The 20,945-nt window shown below is 38.3% G+C and overlaps 1 protein-coding gene across 12 annotated transcripts in view; it reads right to left on the minus strand.

Annotated features, from left to right (window-relative positions):
* The window catches only part of LOC118423876 (amyloid beta A4 precursor protein-binding family B member 1-interacting protein-like), a 49,115-nt gene that overhangs the window by 14,191 nt on the left and 13,979 nt on the right, over nucleotides 1–20,945 (minus strand). For 4 of the 12 annotated variants that reach the window (XM_035832183.1, XM_035832184.1, XM_035832185.1 and 1 more), the window contains exons 2-6: nucleotides 6,530–6,665; nucleotides 5,888–5,999; nucleotides 4,153–4,697; nucleotides 1,923–1,994; nucleotides 431–505 (exon numbers count right to left, since the gene is read on the minus strand). In XM_035832183.1, the coding sequence (XP_035688076.1) occupies nucleotides 431–505; nucleotides 1,923–1,994; nucleotides 4,153–4,697; nucleotides 5,888–5,999; nucleotides 6,530–6,665 (940 nt within the window). Of the gene's footprint in view, nucleotides 1–430; nucleotides 506–1,922; nucleotides 1,995–4,152; nucleotides 4,698–5,887; nucleotides 6,000–6,529; nucleotides 6,666–11,583; nucleotides 11,689–12,912; nucleotides 13,050–17,083; nucleotides 17,107–20,945 lie in introns of those variants that run through there. The other 8 variants (XM_035832175.1, XM_035832173.1, XM_035832178.1 and 5 more) reach the window with 5 other exon arrangements.

Below are 20,945 nucleotides of genomic sequence, written 5' to 3' on the forward strand. Positions count from 1 at the left end.
AATCTTTATTATTTGGATTTTCATAATAATTTCTAAAAGTCTAAAAGGTATCTAAAATTGCTGCTAAATACCCCAGCCTACACTGTACATTCAGTGTTGTTACTTATTAGTTATAGGCAATATCCTATGCTTGTTCCTGAAGGTATTTTGGTCAATATTACACTACAACATTAATTTTAGTGGTATCAGAAAACTAAAAATTAAAAAATTCCTCAGCCTATAATCAGTGCTGCTACTTACAGGCCTGCACCCAAAGGTGTTTTGGTCAATAATACAATACAGCATCAATACTTTAGTGGTATTAGAAAACTAAAAACAAAAATTCCTCAGCAGCTGAAAAGCAGCACTGCTAAAAATGGAACTAAAAAACAAAAAAACGCTACACAAGAACCATACAAAAATAAGACAGTAACAACACGACAATGTGTACCTCTGTCAGAGTGGCAGGAGGGCGGCACTCTATGGAGTGGATGATTTTCGAGGCTTCCCTGTCCATCAATTTCAGCTAGCCACAGAAAAGAGAGACAAAGCAAAGTGCAATAACCATATAAGGACAGGAGAAACACAGGGCTTCAGTGGGAGCATTTTTCTTGACCTTCACAAGGTTCTTTCGTGGCTCTTTTTGTATCATTACCTCCGTGTAGATTATGTTTTTGTTTTTGTGATTTACAAATAGGGAAGAACTGGTTGACTTTTGAAGTAATTCCCAAAACAATTTCTTTTCAAATTGCAGCTTCTTATCAAACTACCATACAGATCAATCTCAGGCCAGTAACTTAGGGAGCAAGGTCCACTGCCCTTGTAGAGGTCTGCAGTTTTCCAGTGCTCCCAAGGTTGTAATCTTTACTGCCCAGAATTTGTAAATTGTTAAGTCTGAAACTCTTGACAATTGATTTTTATTTATCATTGATAGATTTTCCAGGATAAGGACTGTTAAGATTTTCTAAGCTTGCAATTAAAGTGTATATTATTAGTATGCATATAAGAATTGAAGACCTAACAAGACTTCATGATTTTCTTATTTGCTTATAATATTAATAGAGATGAGGAATAGAAAATTATCTAATCCCCAATAAGTTCTTGTGAATTGTGATATAAGAACTATGTGCATTTTGTTGTGCAAATACACCGGAACTTTAGCTATCGAAAAAGAATTATGCTTCATGACAAGCAATATGCTTTGACTTTGACCTACTTATTATTACAAAACTTTGCTCCCACGGAAGCCTGTGAAAAAGCATGCTACAGAAAGGGTGCTCAGAGTCCATCACCTGACCGTGTGACCATGCCGTATGGAACATATGGAACAGTGCGGCAAAAACAAGCAGAGATGAAATCATTGCACAGCTGAAATATATGGCATTACCGAATACATGATGGAAATCATCACAATGTAAAAGTTTGGCAAACTTGAACTCATGAAATGAAGACCTCAAGATACAAATGAGGGAATGAAAGACAATCAAGCAGTGAAATGGAGCACAATGTGATGTGTATGACATACCTAGATGATGTACTTCAACAAGTGTATACTATGAGTGACACCACTGACAACTTCTTTCTCACATTTCCACATAAACTGATGCAAAGATGTCATATCCTATGATTTCTTTGATATTGATAGCAACATTGATGGCAAGATGAAATGGATTTTTACAATCACCAAAAAAAATCCTCAGTCAATGCTTTCTTTGGCAAACTGACATTTAAAGATCATGTGAACATAAATGTTAATGTCTTGAAACACAATTTGGCAACACAAAAACATCATATTCAGAAGCATGATATGCAATATATGAGAGGAAGAAGCTGACTTGTCACTATGGAATCGTGTAGAAAGTTTCTGTATGGATGATATGGTGAGGAGTGAACATACATGCGTGTAATTAATTGTCAAGTAGAAACAGAAGATTTCGTCCTACCTCGGTAAGCTGTTCAACCGTGTCCAGTTCGTCCTTCAAGCTGTCCAAACGATGCTTCACGCTCCCAGACAACTGTGTAAAAATGGAAGATTCGCTATTGAGAAACAAAATGCCAGTGTTCTAGCCAGCCTGAAATTTTTTTCCGTCCTCTGGAAATCCTGTCGAAGGTGCGACGATCCTAGGTCCAGGGGCAGGCTCCCTCAGAAAAATTTGAAATCCAGACCCTATGAAGGTCTATTTTCTTTGTTTTGACGGGCAAATTTTGCTGGTAGACTCAGCTTGGTTCAATCAATATCTTAACATGCCGATTTTTGTCCGTTATAGAGGATGGAATTTTTGTCCATACTCAGCGGCCAAAATCCGTCAAAGGACGGATGCTGGCTAGAACCCTGCACAATGCCATTGCTAAATGTCTCAACGCCATTGTGGCAATAGAACTAGAATGTTTGGAAATTCTTGTAGAAGAACAACTCCTGAATACTACCTCAAAGCAGAGAGACACAATATGCAGCCACTATATGTGTCAAGCAATGTATTGTTGAAATGGGTCCAGTTACTCAGTTTCTGAATCAATATCTAACAGACTTTAACTGTCATCTATACCTACAGCTAAAAGGGAATGACAGCAGGTCAGTGGCCACTTTAATAAATTATGGCATAAAGGCCAGCTGGTCAATATACAAGGTCATGGTATATTACACAATGGATTGTCCATAGAATAGACCTGTACTTGGGAAAAACAGTTTTGGAAAAAATGGTTTTCTGACCGTTTCCAAAATCATATCCAGTTGCTTGAGTACCTTTTTGGAGTTTTGGAAAAGAGCGGTGATACTGATATGGTATTCAGATGGTACACGGACTTGTTACCTGTTTATTTTACAATAGAATAAACATCAAATGTTGCTCAAAAACTGGGTGATACTGATACAAGTTTATTTTCAGTTAATCTTGTCTGGTTCAGCACCATGGACAGTCACCTTATACTTCATTTTCTGTCAAATGAATGGAATAATACTTTGTTCAGCCAGAAGAAGTACAATTGAGAATACTAGTATTATAATGTTAGCTCTTAAAAAGAATAAAACTTTGATTTTCATTAGTCAGTATATGTGAAAAGTAACGTTAAACTTATGAAACTGTGCATAATGTTTCTAATTTCCTGCAACGATTTGCAGTGCATTCTGCACCATACATGTATGTGTGTTGTCATTGTTCAGGATACATCCTCCACTTTTCTGATTTTTATTAAGTCTAGGCTTTCATGCAAAAACAAGAAGAAAGCCATAAAAATCCCATACATTTCATCATAAATGGAGAAGTCAAATTTTTCAAGATTTTTCAAAAATAAGAAGATCAATAAAAATCCTATACATTTCATCATGAAAGGAGAAGTCAATTTCTGTCAAAAATATCAGTTACACATTGCAATGCAGTTTTGAGATGGCCCCTTCCTGTGGTTTATTGTGAGACACAGGCCGCCAGCCGATTTACACCTCCCCTCCAGCACAGATGGTTTTTACAGATATCTCATTGATGTACTGTCTGAGAAATCAATTCAAACGCCTTAAGGGTCATACAGTTTCTCCCCAGCGTCTTACAAAAATGGCCAAAGGATTTCCCACTTTCCTCCTTAATCACATATCTTTGAGATCATTTTGGAGGAGGGAGACCACTGAGAGGTGACCAGAATACCAAATGAGATTTTGTCACATGTACTGCGAGGGAAAACAGCTCCACCTATCCATAAACTCGATATTGCAGCAACTATTTATGGAGAAAAATGCCACTTGTATCATAACATGTATAAGTAACGTTAGTTCACCTTTATCCACGGGGTAACCAATATCCGTCGTTTTTTAAAACGGGATCGGGATATGAATTCGATGGACGTTGGTTTCTAATTAGAACATTTTCAAAATTGCAGTTTGAAACCACGGTCCATTTACTTGATATCCCTAAATGCCCTATTTTTTAAAAACAACGGATATAGGTCAAACTGCGGATAAAGGTGAACTAGCCTTATAGCTTTTCCTTAACTGATATATCTATTGCAACTCAGTCATAGTTACGGTGGGACGATTATCATAAATTTCTAATAAATTGTTAAGTTTGATGACTACAGGATGTACAACTATTATGAAGAACATAAATGTAAAACATATTGTCACACAAGATCACAGCATAGAATACCGTGGCAGACATGGAAGAGTAAAAAGTAAAGGTTACTTACAGGACTGAGAGGCCCCGTCTTCAAAGTGCTATCCTCCTCCTCAGTGAAGGCGGAATCTTCGCTCCTGATACTCAGCGCCTTCTGCGGTGGGCGTGGCGGTCTCGTCACCGGTCCGCCACCCTCCTGCGTCACTCCAACCTCGAGCTGCGACAACAAATCATCCAGCTTTGCGTCCGGATCGCTCACTTCGCTTTCTGTCCTTTGCTGTACCTGTACCTGCGGTGGTTCAATTCTCTGTTGGGTTGGAAGAGCACTTTGAGCAGCTGGCAGTTGTGGTATCCTGGCAGGCTCCCCTACACTCACCCCTTCAAGTCTGTCTGTTACGCTCCCGTTTGCAACAGCTGTCTTTACTTCGTTGGTGACTACAGTCTGTTGTACTTGTGTGATAGTAGTAGTGCTAACTTGCTGTTGTTGTTGTTGTTGTTGTACCACCTTTGCTGGAGGTTTGGGTGGAGTAGCAGGTTGCGTCCCCATAGTGTCGCTGAGGTCTTGCTGTATAGCACACAGGTCCCCAAGTAAGGCATCAAGTTCAGAGTCACCAGTAGCTACAACACAAGATGGCAAACGTCACTACAAGTATGACAAAAAATGCAGAAAAAATTCCAGACAGAGACAGAACTTTGTTTGTTTCAGCATGATTTTCGACATAAGTTTTGTCCGTTTGCCTCATTGACCTCATTTTCGATCTATCATGGCCGCCGCATGAGAAAGGTACTATATTGCTTGACCTCAAAATAACTCCCACCTGTGGGACAGCAAGCTTTTACTGTGATTTCCCATTTGATCCAATACGGGATCTAATCAAGTACGCAGAAAATGGAAAAAGTATCAAATTTACACAAAACTGGAGCAGTGTTAGATGCCAAAGGGGATTTCACCACTCTCTCTTTTCTGACCAATCGTGGATAAATCTGGTTCATGATGGAATCACAGACATTCCCTGATTGAATAAAAAAAGCCATAAAAGGCCATCTGTGGACAGACATGGGAATCTCGGGCATCAACTTCTGTCAATCAAATCCTCTTAATTAAATCAAAACTGAAAAGGCAGTAATATCTTTACATTGGAGACCCCTAAAAGTGGTGTGATGATCACACTATAAAGAGTTACAAATTCCCAGGGTTGACGTTCATGCTTTTAATACTGTAACAGATGATGAAGAATGATTTGATTTTACAAGCACTCAACAGGCCTATGAACAAGGTACAGAAGAATTAACGATTATTTCCAATGCACTCTTCCCTTAAACTAGTATATTAACACTAGTTCACCTTTATCCGCAGGGTAACCTATATCTGTTGTATTTAGAACAGGGTATTTAGGCTTATCAATTCGACAAAAGGTGGTTTCAAATTGCAATATTTTTTTTTTTAATTTTCAGTTTGAAACTACATATGTACCATTCATCCTCTTGATATCCCTAAATACCCTGTTTTTAAAAACAACCATTATGGATATAGGTTACTTCGTAGATAAAGGTGATTTACATACTACTTTTAAATCAGTATTTCTCTTTTCAGGATGTTAGCCCCAATCAGTAAAATGCTGTCAATATATGGCTCTTCCACTTCATAGTAATGTGAATCGTGTATAATTAGAAAATAGAACTGCTTCAATCTACTTCTCACAGCATTTTTTTTTCAAACCAACAGCAAATGTCATGATAGAGCACATTTAAGTACACTTGACAAGTGACAGATACACGACTACTTTGAAGGCCAATATGTAACTTACTTTCCAGGTTGATGGTTGAGAATCTCCAGTTGTCCATGTGCTTGGGTTTGGGGGGAGCGGGAGGGGGAGGGGACTTGGGTTTAGCCTCCATGGACGCGGGCACATCTAATGTCTGAAACAGCAACAGCAACAATGTACAGTTAAGTCAGCTTCTGTTGCTTTTCATCCTCACCATCATCTTATGGTTGGTTTTTAGCAGCATTTCTTGTTTTAACAACCTTTAGAAAAGTAGATACTAGACACTCTCTAATAAAATTGGTCAATTTGTCTTTGCAAGGGTCTACCAATCAGACTGTGAAACAAAAGATTGATTTGAACATGCTAATTGATCCATAGGCTAAGCAGTATAAAGGCAGTAGGCCATATGGCTCTCTGCCAAAGTATTACAAAAAAAGATCTGAACGACAGTACTAACTGCAGCTATCATATCTAAATATCACAAGAAAACTCAAAAGACAAGAAGTCTATGCTGATTACTAGTGAACATTCTGCATAAAAAAGCAGGTCACAAATTCTTGAGATGCAGCATAATGCTTCTTCAAGAATATTTTAATGTAAAAATGTGGTCTGTGTTGGCTCACAGCTAGCAAAGAGGAGCTCCGACAGTTATACTTTCATGGACGAGAACTAAACCTCACTCACCTTGGTCATTTTCTCCAGCTCACCCAGCCAATCTGTGAACATCTTATCCAGATCCTCCTCATGGTCCGAGTCCGGTTCCGCGTCCATGTCGTCGCCGGACAGCGTATCGGGATCGCTCGCTACTTCTGGTTCAAGCCTGGAGCAGAAAAAAACAGACAACAACACTTAGAACGTCTCCTCTGCTATGCCTACAACCGTTCTTTGTGACACTGGATCTCTAGAAATGAAGCTTTCCTCTGAAGTTGAACATCAGTCAGGGTGGGGCATATCCTGACAAGGCCACGGTAACAGCATCGTTACTGTGGGGAGTGGGATCTGTCCTGTGCGTAGCTGTAATCCAGCAGCTTTAGACACCAGATGGTCCCCGGCTCTTCGGTAAGCGGCTGACTGAAACTGTCGGCTCTGTTGGTCACTGATAACGATGACAGAGAACCTCGAAATCCTTCCAAGAAGCAAGCTACAACCAGTACATATGATTATGAGTGGTTCAAATTTGCAAAGCAGAAACATCTTTATACATACCAAAGGGAACATTTTGCTTTGCATGGTCAGGGCAAGACGATTGTTGCTTGATGTACATGAAAAAAAGGGATGCATAGCACATCATAAGGTCATCTCAGCACACCATAGGCCAAAGATTACGCCCAAATTGGTGAAAATTGCCCAATTTTGCATCAATGGGCCCCCAACTTGTACAAACCTTTTACTGGGGAGCTAATGAAGGTATAATGTCTGCACATTTCCTCTATCAGCAGTTAGGTAATGTCCAGGTACTAGACAAATCAGAGGCAGGAAGATAAAAGATGCTCTAACATGCTGTCAATACTGATGCAGTCCTATGTTAGCAATTACTACACCACACAAAGAAGACTCATTCTACTATACTGTATCAGGAATGAAAATGAAGACTTAACTGAGAGATGCTATACCTTTCACTTGAGAGCAGACAAAGAAATAGGAGGTACAAAGAGTGCTACAAGAGAAGCCGAACGCTAATCAATATATTTCATCGACCGAGAGCCATGCTGTTAAAACTATCATTAGAAATCTGCCGGGTACAAGAACAGCTACAAGCAAGCTGTCAGAGTATTAACTACTTCAAGTACTGCGATCCTTTTATCAACTTATTAATAAGCAGTTACGCTGCCGATAACATGAGAAAAGTGAAATTCTGAAACATATTTCTTAGTTCTGACAGAAAAGTATGTTACTAGTACATATGACTTTGAGCTGGTTATTCAACCATTATGTGATTGATGTTATAGTTGATAGCCTTTCATTAGTAGCTATCTCCACTAGCTTATCAATATGAATGCAGCAATAAATACAGAGAAGATAATGTTTGTTCAGTTCTGACAACGCTGGCAATGGAGATAAATATACTGAGAGGGGAATGTTTGCTATATCACTAAGCTTATTACTTGATATTTGACACTGCTGATAATGATTCTTGATAAGCAGTAAAATGCATTACAATTTTAGTCAGTGCAACAAAATGATGCTGTACAGACTATCTTTTTATTGTATAAGTCACATGTCTTGTAGGTGTCTTTCAAGTTTTTAATGATTAGAAACATCAGTTCAAAAGTAACCATTGAACTGGGCTTTAAAGTTAAGCACCAAGTTTTCCTTAAAGAAAGAAGCCTTGATAGGAAATATTTAGTAAAGAAATTGTGCATTGATGCATATTAACATGGATTTTCATACAACAATGTTCCTAGCATGAAATCACCATTCCTCAGACTGATTCTGTGCAGTGGCCCCTCTGATCCAGACATGAATGAATCAATGCACACAAATCACAAAATGCACTCAAGGGTTAAAGCGAAAAGCATGCAGGTACCATATGGTAGTCTTGATATGAGCAGGCAAAATACATTTAATTATACTAGTTCTATTATAAGTTAAAAACTCAACTAGTTAACCTTACTGGGTAAGATTGCATATATGACAAATTATGAAGATTCTTTTGCACGTGTGTGAAAGGGGCTCCCAGTTTTCAAAAATACAAGAATAAAATCACATTTCTTCAGGGTTGGACGAGTCCACAAGTCCTATTTTCCCGGGCAAGTAAAAGTGCCAAGCGCATGTCCTACCTCATTGGCCAGAGTGAGCAAGTAAGATTTTGATATTATTTTCTTATCACAGTGAATTTTTAAAACTTGTCCAGCCCTGCTCTTCCCAATCAGAGTTTGTGTCACGTGACCAACAACTGAATGCCATTATAATAGATGATGTCACCTTTAGATGGATGGAGGGATGATCTAGAGGGAGACAAATTGGATGCTGGCCTGACATGTCCTCCATACATTATGAGGTGACAGGGGGTTTCATGGACAACACTGCATGCTTCATTATATGTTTACCAGACCTTAAAGTATTATCATGCTAGTTCACCTTTATCCGTGTGGAAACCTATATCCATTGCTATATCAAACCGCAATATTTTCAAATATCGGAGTAACCAGTACATTCATTGTTGTACCAAACTGCAATATTTCAAAATATTGCAGTTTGAAACCATCTAGAGTTGATATCCCTAGCACGCTGTTTTTAAAAACAACAGATATAGGTTACCCCGCAAATAAAGATTAACTACCATTATCGGTTTGAGTCAACATCATTCTTTCTTCACGAACTGGAAAATGACTACAGAATCGCATATTGCTGACAAAAGGGGAAGGTCATTTACAGTTTGAGCAATGAAATTTTTCAACTCTCAGTTTACCCATCTTCAGACTTTGTTGAAAGACACTTGGCACATGGGTAACCAGTGCAGCTCTAATTAGATTGCTAAGCTCCTCAGCTTCACATGGGATCTACAGAAAAGATATAAGTGAAGTTTTGGATCTTTACCAGAGGCAGGCATTAGCTAAACGAGTTGTCTGGGGAACTGTTGTCTGGGAGGGACACGGTTGGTGAACAACTGATGTCATCACCAATGGAGGCATTCAGGAATGATGAGAAAAGCGTCAGGCTTCGGTGCTCAAGTTAAAAACAATTTCTTGCTCAAGAAATTATAAATTAGATGATGAGCGGAAAGTTGTCTTGGATCTAAGTGAACTGTCATGTACCTAAATCCTATAATCCTCGCTGTCTGCCTGTTCTCCCCTGTCGTAACTTAATTCCTGAATGACATCTGCTTGCATTGACTTTGGCTTGTTCAGTTTCAGACTGTTGCTTTCACTGAGGGGAGGAGAATCAGGAGTTAAAGTGAGTACATCAAGAAGTTAAATTGAGCAAAGTTTCCAAAAAGTGGCAGAACTTCCTGACCAAAAACATTTAAAACTGAGCACTTTGTATAAATGAAATTTCATATTTTACTACTTTTTTACCACATTTGGGATTTCGAGATGATGTCATTCCTAAAATGAAGCTTGTACATGTGGCCAAACATCTCTAATCAAGGATAGCCAGAAAAGGCAGGCATTCCAGCTAAGACCTGGGTAATGTAATTACTTCACAACACAGAAAAACACTCCTCTGTTAATCTAATAAGTGCCATGGGCATGTTCACTTTGAGCATAAAAAGAGCTGGATAGAGTGGGGGGGGGGGGGTGCTATATACCCTGTATCATGTTTTGATCCTGATTGTCACATGCCTACTTTCAAGTCAATTTGAAGCCTTGATGACGATAAATTCAGTTTTTTTCTAATCCTTGTAAAAACCTTGAAATTGAAAATCAACATGTCCTAAAGTTTCAATCTTTTTGACAATGAAACAAACCAATGAGAGGATGTTTTGAATAGAAATTTCCCATTGAAAGCAATTCTTTTCAACTGAAGTCACCAGATCTGTTCATCACAATATAATGATGCAAAATGACCTAGGTCATAGATATTTTGAAAACATTGACTCACTTTACAATAGACCTGGCTTCTAACAAAATTCACACTGCAAACATGAGCCCTAAATCAATTCCTTTCTGATGACTTCATATCGGAGATAAAAAGACTGGCAGAAATATAATCCTTCATTTTTCTGACTCATCATAATCAGAATGGCCATCATTACATGTCATCAAAGGGATTCGTATATAACTCATGCTAAATGACTCAAGGAGACCAAAGGTCAAACTTCATCAAGTTATGAAAAGATTTTCCTTGAAAATAGTACAATGGACCAAAAGGGGAAAACCAAGGACATTGTTATCATAAAAGTTACTTTTGCCCTACATTGAAAAAATTGAAATCTAATAAACTTAGACTAAGTTAGAGGCAATTTTGTACTGATAAGTCTGCCATTCTCTTGGCTGATTCAAGGGATGATGGGAAGGTAGCAATACCTCCTTTGCATGAACATTGTACTTCCTGGTTTCAAATTACAAGATATCAATAAACAGTGACGTTCTTGCAATAGATATCAAAGCTGATGTTAATACTGCCGTCTGTTTAAAACACAAACAAGTTTTTGCATGTCTTTTCTGGGAGAGCTATCATTAGGAATTAATTACATTTTCAGATGATTACAGTACTGACCGGGAATTTTAATGACGTTATAGAGATATCAGACTGGGTCATCTCAGATAACATGTCCTATAATGTGTCACTCATTTCAATGATCTAATAATAGTCTATGTCACTGATATACTACCCCCTATTCTACCCAATACTCATCCGTATCAAGTTATGCAGCAAAACGTCAATGAAATTAGCATTATTTCTTAGCATTAAGGTGTAAGAATTAGATGACATGTGCCATCTTAGTATCTAAATCTTGCAGCATACGCTAACTACATATTAGTAAATTATGAATAAGACTTTCTAATAATTTTTTGTTAAAACAATGACCTTTTATAGCAGTACAAATCTCAACTAAAGATTTCTCTGATTTCTACTCTATGAGGCAAGTTTCCTCTTTGTTGTCACCAACAAATACAAAATGTTGCACATTTCCGCATGCTGTTGTTGGTTCCGCAAACTTCACTAGCATGTTGCAGGCACTACCTCTGAAATCTAAAAGGAAAACTACGACATTTAGTTCATGCTCACACTCCAGTCAGCATGTTAGTAGCCTCCGTTTTTTTCTCAGCGACGTTCCGTCCTCCACTTACCGCCATCGTACTCGCTTTTTTACCTTCCCTGCCGCTCGCGCCTGGTCGACGGTCATTCCGCGGTTGCGGAGGCTTGACCTCGGTTTCCTCAGTCCTCCCTTCATACTAGGAAACGGGGACAAGGCAGTGTGAAACACGAGGATAAAGTGCGGGGAGAAAATGCTGCGGGGATAACTCAGATGTACGTACTAGATGGAGGAATGCTGGCACTCTGACAACAGGCAACAATAACATCAGACTGTAGCCACAAGCCTCCGTGTGCTAAGTGTCAATGTTGTAGTTGGGTGTTACAATACGGCAGGTTAGACCGGTCCATTTCTGGGAAGAACACATGCCAAGATTCTGTAGGAAGGCCAAGCAAAGTAAAGACAAGGAAGGAAAAGTCCAGAATAAATTGTGCTAATTCTACTCTACATATCATGAGTAATGTTGATATTCAAAATACAGAAGTACGGCCTAGTCTGGACTTTTAAACAAATAGAAGACGAACTGGACATACTCAAGCCGTGTTCTATGAACTAGAGGAGGAAGGCTAGTAATTAACATGCTTTTCTTTCTTCAAGCAGATGTTAAACATTGCAGAATGAATTGAAAATGCTGAAATTGCATCTTACACAGCAAACAATTGTTGTCCAAGAGTGTAATCACACATCCTCCCTCTGAAGGGACCTATTGGTTTAGTCCGTAACCTACTGACAACAAGGGACAGTCGACACTTGGCTGTTATGTCCGACAGATTGTACGGAGTGCAAGGAATGGCCATACAAGGCTGTTACGACCCAGGAAGGAAAATACATGCCTTACTTCGTGCTTAGTCTAGAACTGGTACAAGCTTGATTAGAGGTTAATGATTTAAACATCAACTAATTCTACTAAGGCAAACATCTAAGCAATCATCTTACTGTAAAGCCTAGAAACATCCAGTCATTACATTTTACTGTACTAATGTGCTATACATTGCCATACATACAAAAATATGGACACTACGTTAAAATAAAATGAAATACACAAAATCTTATTGATAACCATTAATCATCATGTACTTAATGTTCTTGCACATACATATCAATAAATTCTGCCATACCCACAGCAGAATTAGACAATAAAATAACTATATTTAAAGATAGCTCACCATTATCTGTGGGGTAACCTAAATCCGTTGTATGTAAAAGCAGCTAGTATATTCAGGCATGTCTTCGGACGGTAGTTTCAAATTGCAATATTTTCAAAATGTTTCAATTTGAAACCACCGTTCGTCAACTTGATATTCCTAAATACCGTTTTAAATACAGCGGATATGGATAACCCCGCAAATAAAGGTGAACTTACGTTATATCCATACCTGCACCTGGGTGTCTGACAGTTATAAAACTCCCTTGCTAAAAATGGTTCTACCAGCCAGGACGCATTTCTAACCCAGCAGTGCCCACAATAACAGTTTTACTAGCTGCCGGTCCGAAGCTTACACGGCTTTGGCTTGTCAGTTTTGAAACATGTGACCTCAGATAGCAACCCATATACGGAAGTTGGCACTGAAGCAACTGTGAAAGCATCACAGGGGATAGTTTTGCATTGGGATTACTGGAAAAAAAGCCACCCTCATCCTCATAGTGGAGAGGTCCATTTGGACATCTCTGTGAACTAAGAAGGATCCACTAAGTCATCTATACGGGGGTGACAGCATGCTACTTTTCGACTGAAAGTCATCTGAGGCCAGAGCAGCCAAACAGATGCAAAAGCAGGTTTTCAACAGTATTGAATATTCAATGTTTGTCATGATCAGAAACAATGCTTGTTGCTCATTTGTAAATACACTTTCTTTGGTTACTATGACAACCCACTGGACTCCCAAAGCTCCCATGGGTGTGGTAATGATGTCATATTGGATGACCTTATCTAAACTAATTAGCAGGTCATTCGGGAGTTTGCTGACAAACAGAAAAGGCAAACATCATGTCAGAACAAACTGTGACATCCACTTCCATGTTTAGACATTCACACCTCACTAATCTAATTTGAGTTGCCAAGTTTCTTTTTAGTCATGATTCATGAAGTCATTTCCTCCAAGTAAGCTTTCTTTTTTGGCAACATCCTCCTACAATGACAGAAATGGAAAGATCTAGATCTATTATTTAATATCAAGAATCTATATCAACTACAGCCTTTCAGAAAAAGACATAGAATTTTAGCAATTGTTTAACGTCCAGACACTGCTTTAGAATAAAAAGTGATTGAGTATTACTATGTAATATATTTGAAAAATCTGTTCAAACGACAAGAAATGAAACTGTGCAATCTACACTCTCTCTTATTCTTTCAGGACTTTTTTCATCATAAAGCAATCACTGTTCAGTTGTTATTGATGACAACAACTGTCCGTGTTTCCACAACAGTATCCTTGATATGGTTCAGGAGTATCAAGTTCATGAATATTTTTATGGCTGGTGAATGATTACCTCCACAGACCAAAGGACACATGGCTCACATTTCTTTTCCAACCTTCACATCCACCAGAACAATCACCAAACAGGTCAAAACGTAAGACTTTTTGTTGCAAAAATGACTTGACTGACAATACTGTCTTTTTAATTACACACCAAGTGACCTTCACCTAATCAACTGCATAGAAATACAGAAAAGAAATAATCTTTGGTACAACAGAAAATCTATCATGCTTTTGTTCAGTCCAATACCTATACTGATGCTAAGAAGCATCTTACTTATTAGTAATATTACCTCCCTTCTTTGTAATCTATACTCTACATAGCTGATTAAGTTGGGATTCTGTTTCTACATGCAGATTTGAATCATTCATGTCTTGGCTTTAGGAATTATTTCTGATGACTATGATTGACAGCAGCAAAGAGGAATTCATAACTATTTTAGTATTTATGCATCCGTGTTTCTGAAAGCATAATTGAAGATTAAGATCAAATTGCAATCATAACAGCTAATTAATCCTTCATTGATTGGACCATTCCATGAATCTAAGTCAGTTAGGTACTTGGGCTGTTCCAAAAATACTCAATATTTCAACCATTACGTAACTAGGGTCTGATCTAGTTAAAAAGGAGGAAGGATAAGATCTGAAGGAAACTCCACCCCTCGGACAATTGCATTTTACATACAAGTACCTCCTACATTCTGATTGATATTGAGGAACTGTTCCATCTACATTCCAAATAGATTTTGCTTGTTGTCTTTCCTCAGTTGCATTTCTTCTAGAAATGTAATGTTCTTCTGGTAGTGATGACCACCTCTGCATCTGCATAAAGAGTCCATGTGGCCATTGCATCTACCTTTTGACCCCATAGATAATTTTCCTGTCTATAGTGGCAACCTGTCTACAGTGTCTATAATCTTGATAGATTTTGCTTCCAGTCCCTAATAGCTTCATTTGACAAGTTCGCCTGCATAAATATCCTACCCCCCCCTCCCAAATACATCTTCAACTTACCTTTCTTAGAATGTCCTCAACAAACCTGCTACACAAATCCTTGTACATGTATGAGATCTCTTTCTCCACAGTGACAAGTGTGAGTTGGTACCCAGTGGTATCCCAGACCTCACACACATACATGGATGACTTCACTCCCCTTCCTACTTCCTGATGTTATCACACCCAACAAACAAGCTATCCTGTCAAACTCCGCTCAGGATATAAAATGTAAATGATCTCCAGTCACGAACAAAACAACACCAACAAGGTTACTGTAAATGCATTGAAGTTCGCGGGGATTTAATTTCGCGGTAGTGGGAAAAAGGACTCTTCCCGGTGGTTTTAAGTTCGCGGTAGCAACTTGAACTGTAGTCTTTTACTGCCATGGAAAAATGTTCGTGGTGGTTTTAAGTTTGCAGTGAAGCGGCCACCGCGAAAACCGCTAACATTAAACCTTCGCAAAAGTTTCTGCATTTACAGTAACCTTTCCATCATTCACAATAAACAGTGTTGATGGTAGCAGATGATGATGACTTTCTCTCTTTGTGTTTGGTAAATTAATTCAACTAAAAATTGTATGATATGGTATTGTAAATTACAAAGGCCTCATATGACAGGCTGTTATGCTAGATTCCTTGCAGTCAAGTCAAATCATCAATGTCAAAGCCTTCATTTAATTTTGATGGTTTGTCCTGCCTTTATGGAGAATTTTCTTCATCACATTTGTACCACATACTACGACATAGATAAGGTATATGATCTTATAATAGTTATATCACCTGAGATATTTGTACAAGTGGATATGTTATGCAACACAATGGAAGCAAAAATTTACTTATACAGGATATACCAGCAAGTGTGTGTGTGACATGAATATGAACCCACCTATCTCAATTGCAGGGACTCTATTCTGACAGTCATTTCCTACAAAATCACTCAGATTTTGACACAGCTTCATGAAGTGCAAGGTCATCAACCACAAATGTAGACTGTAGCTACCACCACTTGGATGATATCACTCACATTTTCACTACCTCAGACCTTGGCCTCATCCATTCAACATCTGACAATACCACAAATGTGACCACAAACTGCACACAAACATCCTCCAACTGAACATCATCTTTTCCCCCTTCCAAAAATAATTTCATCAGGTTGGTAGATCACAGGACATAGGAATTTTCTTTTACACAACCAGTTTTTCTCACCTGCGCCACCTACATCGGCTACATATAGCGGCGAGAAGTAGAACTCCAGTTAGAAGCTCTGAGGAAGATATCTGACAGACATCGAAACGTCAGCAGGTGAGAAAAACTGGTTGTGTAAAAGGAAATTCCTATGTCGCACCATCTTTTCCCTCAGTACATACACTGTACTGTACCTTTCTGTCACATACAAATGTATGTACACCCCTGAAATCTATAGGAATACATTATCCATTTCACAACCAATTCCTCCTGATATCCTCATTATAACAAATAACAGGAGACCTTTAAATCTAAATTACAACAATCAAACCCCTTTAAGACAATGCTGACAACTTAAAATGCCCCAGTAAAAGTAATTAGGCCTAGAAAAAAAGTGTTGTGTTTCCTGGTTCAGTCCTGAAAAAATTAGGGTCAGTAGGTAGGGCTTATCTTTTTATCTTTAATTTTTTTTCGGCTGGCCAAAACTCTAGTGAGACATATTACAATAGAGACAGTTGCAGAAAGCAAACTGACATGCATGAAGACACTGTCTTTCAATGTCAAACTTTAGTATTGTGCATAGAAATAGATACATTTATCCTTCATTAGCTAGGACAAGCAGTGTTTTTACTTCAATGGGAAGAGGGCTGAATAAAAATTCTAACTGGAAGCTATGTCATCTCCACTGGCCACCCCCCCAAAAAGTCTAGGGTCGGCAGGTTTTTCTAAGGTAGGTAAGGAGACAGGAAACACAACCTTTTTTTTCCTAGGCCTTACTAGTAGATGACTGATGAGTATTGTAAAAGATCAACTTAATCATCACTGATGAGACCAAAGTACACGAAACCGTCTAATATATCACAGGAAACCTTACCTCGGCATCGTCTTGTCTCGGTTCAGAACAACTACTGCACTTTCCAGAACACACCCAGAATTTGGACTGATTTTCTTACTAATCAAATTAGTCTGTGCCAACCAATGACGCTACCTCTATCCCAAAGGATATTACCGAAGTTACGATCCTCCCTGGATGTCAACGTGATCAAATTGATGCACCCTCGTAATATTCCAGCCCGCCCAAAAACGTGACTTCCCGCCAGTTGGCTTCCCTCCTGGCTTTTCTTTGAAGCGTTGGGGATTCATTCGCCGGAGACAGAAAATTTCCACACCAGTCACAGCAAGAGGTCTTCCTCTTTCACTTAGGGGAGTACCGGCCAAAATAACCCAGCCACAAGACTATCACATGGTAATACAAACCTCCTTGCTCATGGAAGGTAGAAAAGTCGTCCAGTGTAAGGCTCCCAAGAACGCTCAAATCCATCATAACTTCATCGTTTACAAAGATAGTACTACGCTGGTAGAGGACACATTTTTGCACACATGCACCCTGGAGTGCCCATGGGACCATTCATGCATGACATCATATACATCTCATGAATAATGTAGCAGGGATGAGTTCATCTTTTCCCATCATGCCATAGAAATCTCCATGGTAACAGGAGGAGCTTTCAAAATGGCTTCTACCACGATGAAACTCAAAGGATTACCACGATAAACATATTGCAGTTTGCTTTAACTACAGCACGGCAAAAGTAATCTGAACATTGTTCTGTTTCATATCTGTCATTGTCATGACAACTGCAATAAAATTACAGTATAGACAGATGAATTATACATTTCATATGGGCCATTTATTTTAGTACTTTCATAATGTGTGATTTCATAGTCAATGGCCATAACATAAAGCATCTCATAACTACATAATTTGCAGCTTTGAAAAACACATAACATTTCCAAGCTGAGACTAGAATGCAATGAATGATCATGTTTTGGACAATTTTACTGTTGCTGAAAGAAAACTAAACCATTACAATACACATACAATATACTTTTATGAAAAATGATTATAGGTAGGTAGAAAAAGTTGGCTAAAATTTGGAACTTTCAAACTGACATACATTAAGAAGCACTGACTAGGATTCAAATGCTAGCAGTAGAAATGGATAATAGTTATCAAATATGATGCTAAAAAAAAGATATCAATGTTTTTCACTGTTGAACTTAGACAACAAGTATGATTTTGATAAGAACCACAATATACTCCATCCACATTCATTCTCCCTTAATGGCCCTTCTTCCCTTTATGGGGCACATCTAATCATGACTTTTCACATAGAATGGAAGCTATGACACTGACAATAAAAAACATAATGTACCAACAATTTTCATCCCACCATTTAGATTCACCTTTATCTATAAATCTAGCTTAGATTTTATGATGAGATGCCCCTAAAGTTGGGAAGTCAACGACACTATCCCGACACATCCGATTAGAGAGACATTTGTACATATCTCCTTCATAACAAGGTCAGACCTAGCCATGAAGTCTCTGTCCCAGGGTTATGTGATGAATGCCCTGGGAAAGAGAAGGTAGGGGTCCCTCTGCATTAATCACATAACGAGATGAGATTGGAAATGACCTCGCCTGGAACACAACCAACAAATTCTAATTCCAACTAGACAGGTAATAGTGGGGGCACTTGTATTATATAGGATGGGTCAAAGTATGGTGGCATTGCATAATATCTTTACCAAGCAGAACCAAATAAGAAATCCTTGCTCAAATGAAAGTTTGGAACTCTGGGAGACTCACGTAACTTAATAACACAAAACAGGTATAATTGCATATAATACAAGTGAATAAATTAGTTTACCCTTTTCCTTAGTTCAGAGAAACACTGTTGCAAACATATAAATCATTATATCATTTACAAATGGTCTCTATCCATGCTTCATCCGTCTGAAAATCCGTTGATCCAAAATGGGTAGTTGGGGAAAAATTTGAGATGATAATTTGTTTAGCAGTTAATGGTCAAACCTCCGTAACTCTTGGAAACATCCGTTTCAATCAACGTATGGTACTTTTCCATTTTCATACAAGTTTCAAACAGTTCATTTCTCCACATGCAGAAAAATGCTCGTAATCTTCCATAGCAGTATTAGTTCTGAGGACAGAAAGTATAGAATATTGATAAAATTTAGCATAAGAATAAATACATTGGCTTAGGTTCTGAATCTCATTATGACATGAAATGATAAAAAAAAATGGCACACAAAAAGTTGAAGACTGACTGTTTCCAAACAAACATCTATCTGCCAAATCTATAGCATGTAAGAAGAAAGTATTAGTTTTTTACCTCAATTTTAAACAGCATATTCACTCTCTGACAATATCTTTGAGTAGGCCTATAACATCTTAGTCAACCACATTGATCCTACAACCAAGATAGGCTTACCTTAACAAAGAGAGTTGATTGACGATCTGACCTTATGAACTCAGCACAGCATGAAGACACTTAAGCCTCCTCCACAATGGAAGACACACTGAGCTTCCTCCACACTAACTAGACAGAGATAGATGTTCTCCCATTTGCAGGGGAAGGCTAGAAATGTCATCTATCTTCCACTCTGTGAACTGCTTCTGCTTGTACCTTCTATTCATCACCCAAGTGGGGTTACTGACCTGGTGAACTTTGTCCCCAAATTCTTTTCACACCTAGGTGTGAAGGACTACATTTTAGGACAGACATGTTGTTATGATGGTATAAAGCTTTGTGGCACCTGCCTACTTTCTAGAATAATATTTCTATATCTTACATTGAAGCTCTACATTGTTACTTGGGTGGTTGATTGGCATAATAAAGTATAAACTTCACTATAAATGTGGATAACAGGTGCGTTTTAAACAACTACAGGAGTATGGAAAAATATTGCAAGACCCCTGCCAAAGGCAACTTTGTCATAAATCATAGTCTGACAATAGTGTTATAATGTAAAGTTCTAGATTACTCATTTTTACAGGACCTGCTTGTGTTAGTGACCTATTTTCTAGCGCAATGTTTTCTACGAACTCCATAAGTTTTTCTAACAATTTTCACCCCTTCTCCTATACATTGCCTGTCCTGTTGTTGAATACAGCTGATCATCTGAAACAGTTCTTGTGTTTGTAAACAGTACGTGCTCTATCCCTAGAAAAGCTCATTTCATACTTGACTTCACATTGATTCCCCACTGCGCATCAAAGATTTATGGAATTATGGTCAATGCCATTTCTCCACCCATCTGTCTATAGGTATGAGTGCGTGACCCAGACATTACTTGTCAACCTATCAATTATGAAGCTCTCCTCTATGCATACATTAAATAGTCTGCTAATATCATAAACACGTGTATCACATTAGTTGAGCTTAGTGAGGCGACAGAAATATGATCAAATTGATTTTCTTCAAATCTACAATGTTAAAATACATTGGCACTAGTTATTGAAATATTGCAGTTAATATATTTTATGTTACATGTACAAATAAAACTATGCATAATTGGCCATTTTCACTAAAAATGATGTAAGAACATTACTTTTAATCTTACCGGTAGTACTACATGTAAGTTACAAACATACAACTACTACAATTCAACATTTACTACGGTCGCTGATACGGCTTTCTTATCAATCACAGAAATTCCTTTACAACAACTAGGACAGTGATGGACAACAATGACATACATTCTGAATGCCTTTGAAAGGGTGAATATGCCCTTTTGGGTCAGTCGTAGGTCAGCTTTGATAAAGAGTCAGATAGGCAGAGGAGCACTACTGCAATAAATTTCAAACATGATTGCACATCCACATATCACCTTCGGCACGCCAGATACAATCCTTCATAAATCATTTCTTC

Source organism: Branchiostoma floridae, chromosome 10 (assembly GCF_000003815.2).
Source record: "Branchiostoma floridae strain S238N-H82 chromosome 10, Bfl_VNyyK, whole genome shotgun sequence".
Taxonomy (NCBI): Eukaryota; Metazoa; Chordata; class Leptocardii; order Amphioxiformes; family Branchiostomatidae; genus Branchiostoma; species Branchiostoma floridae.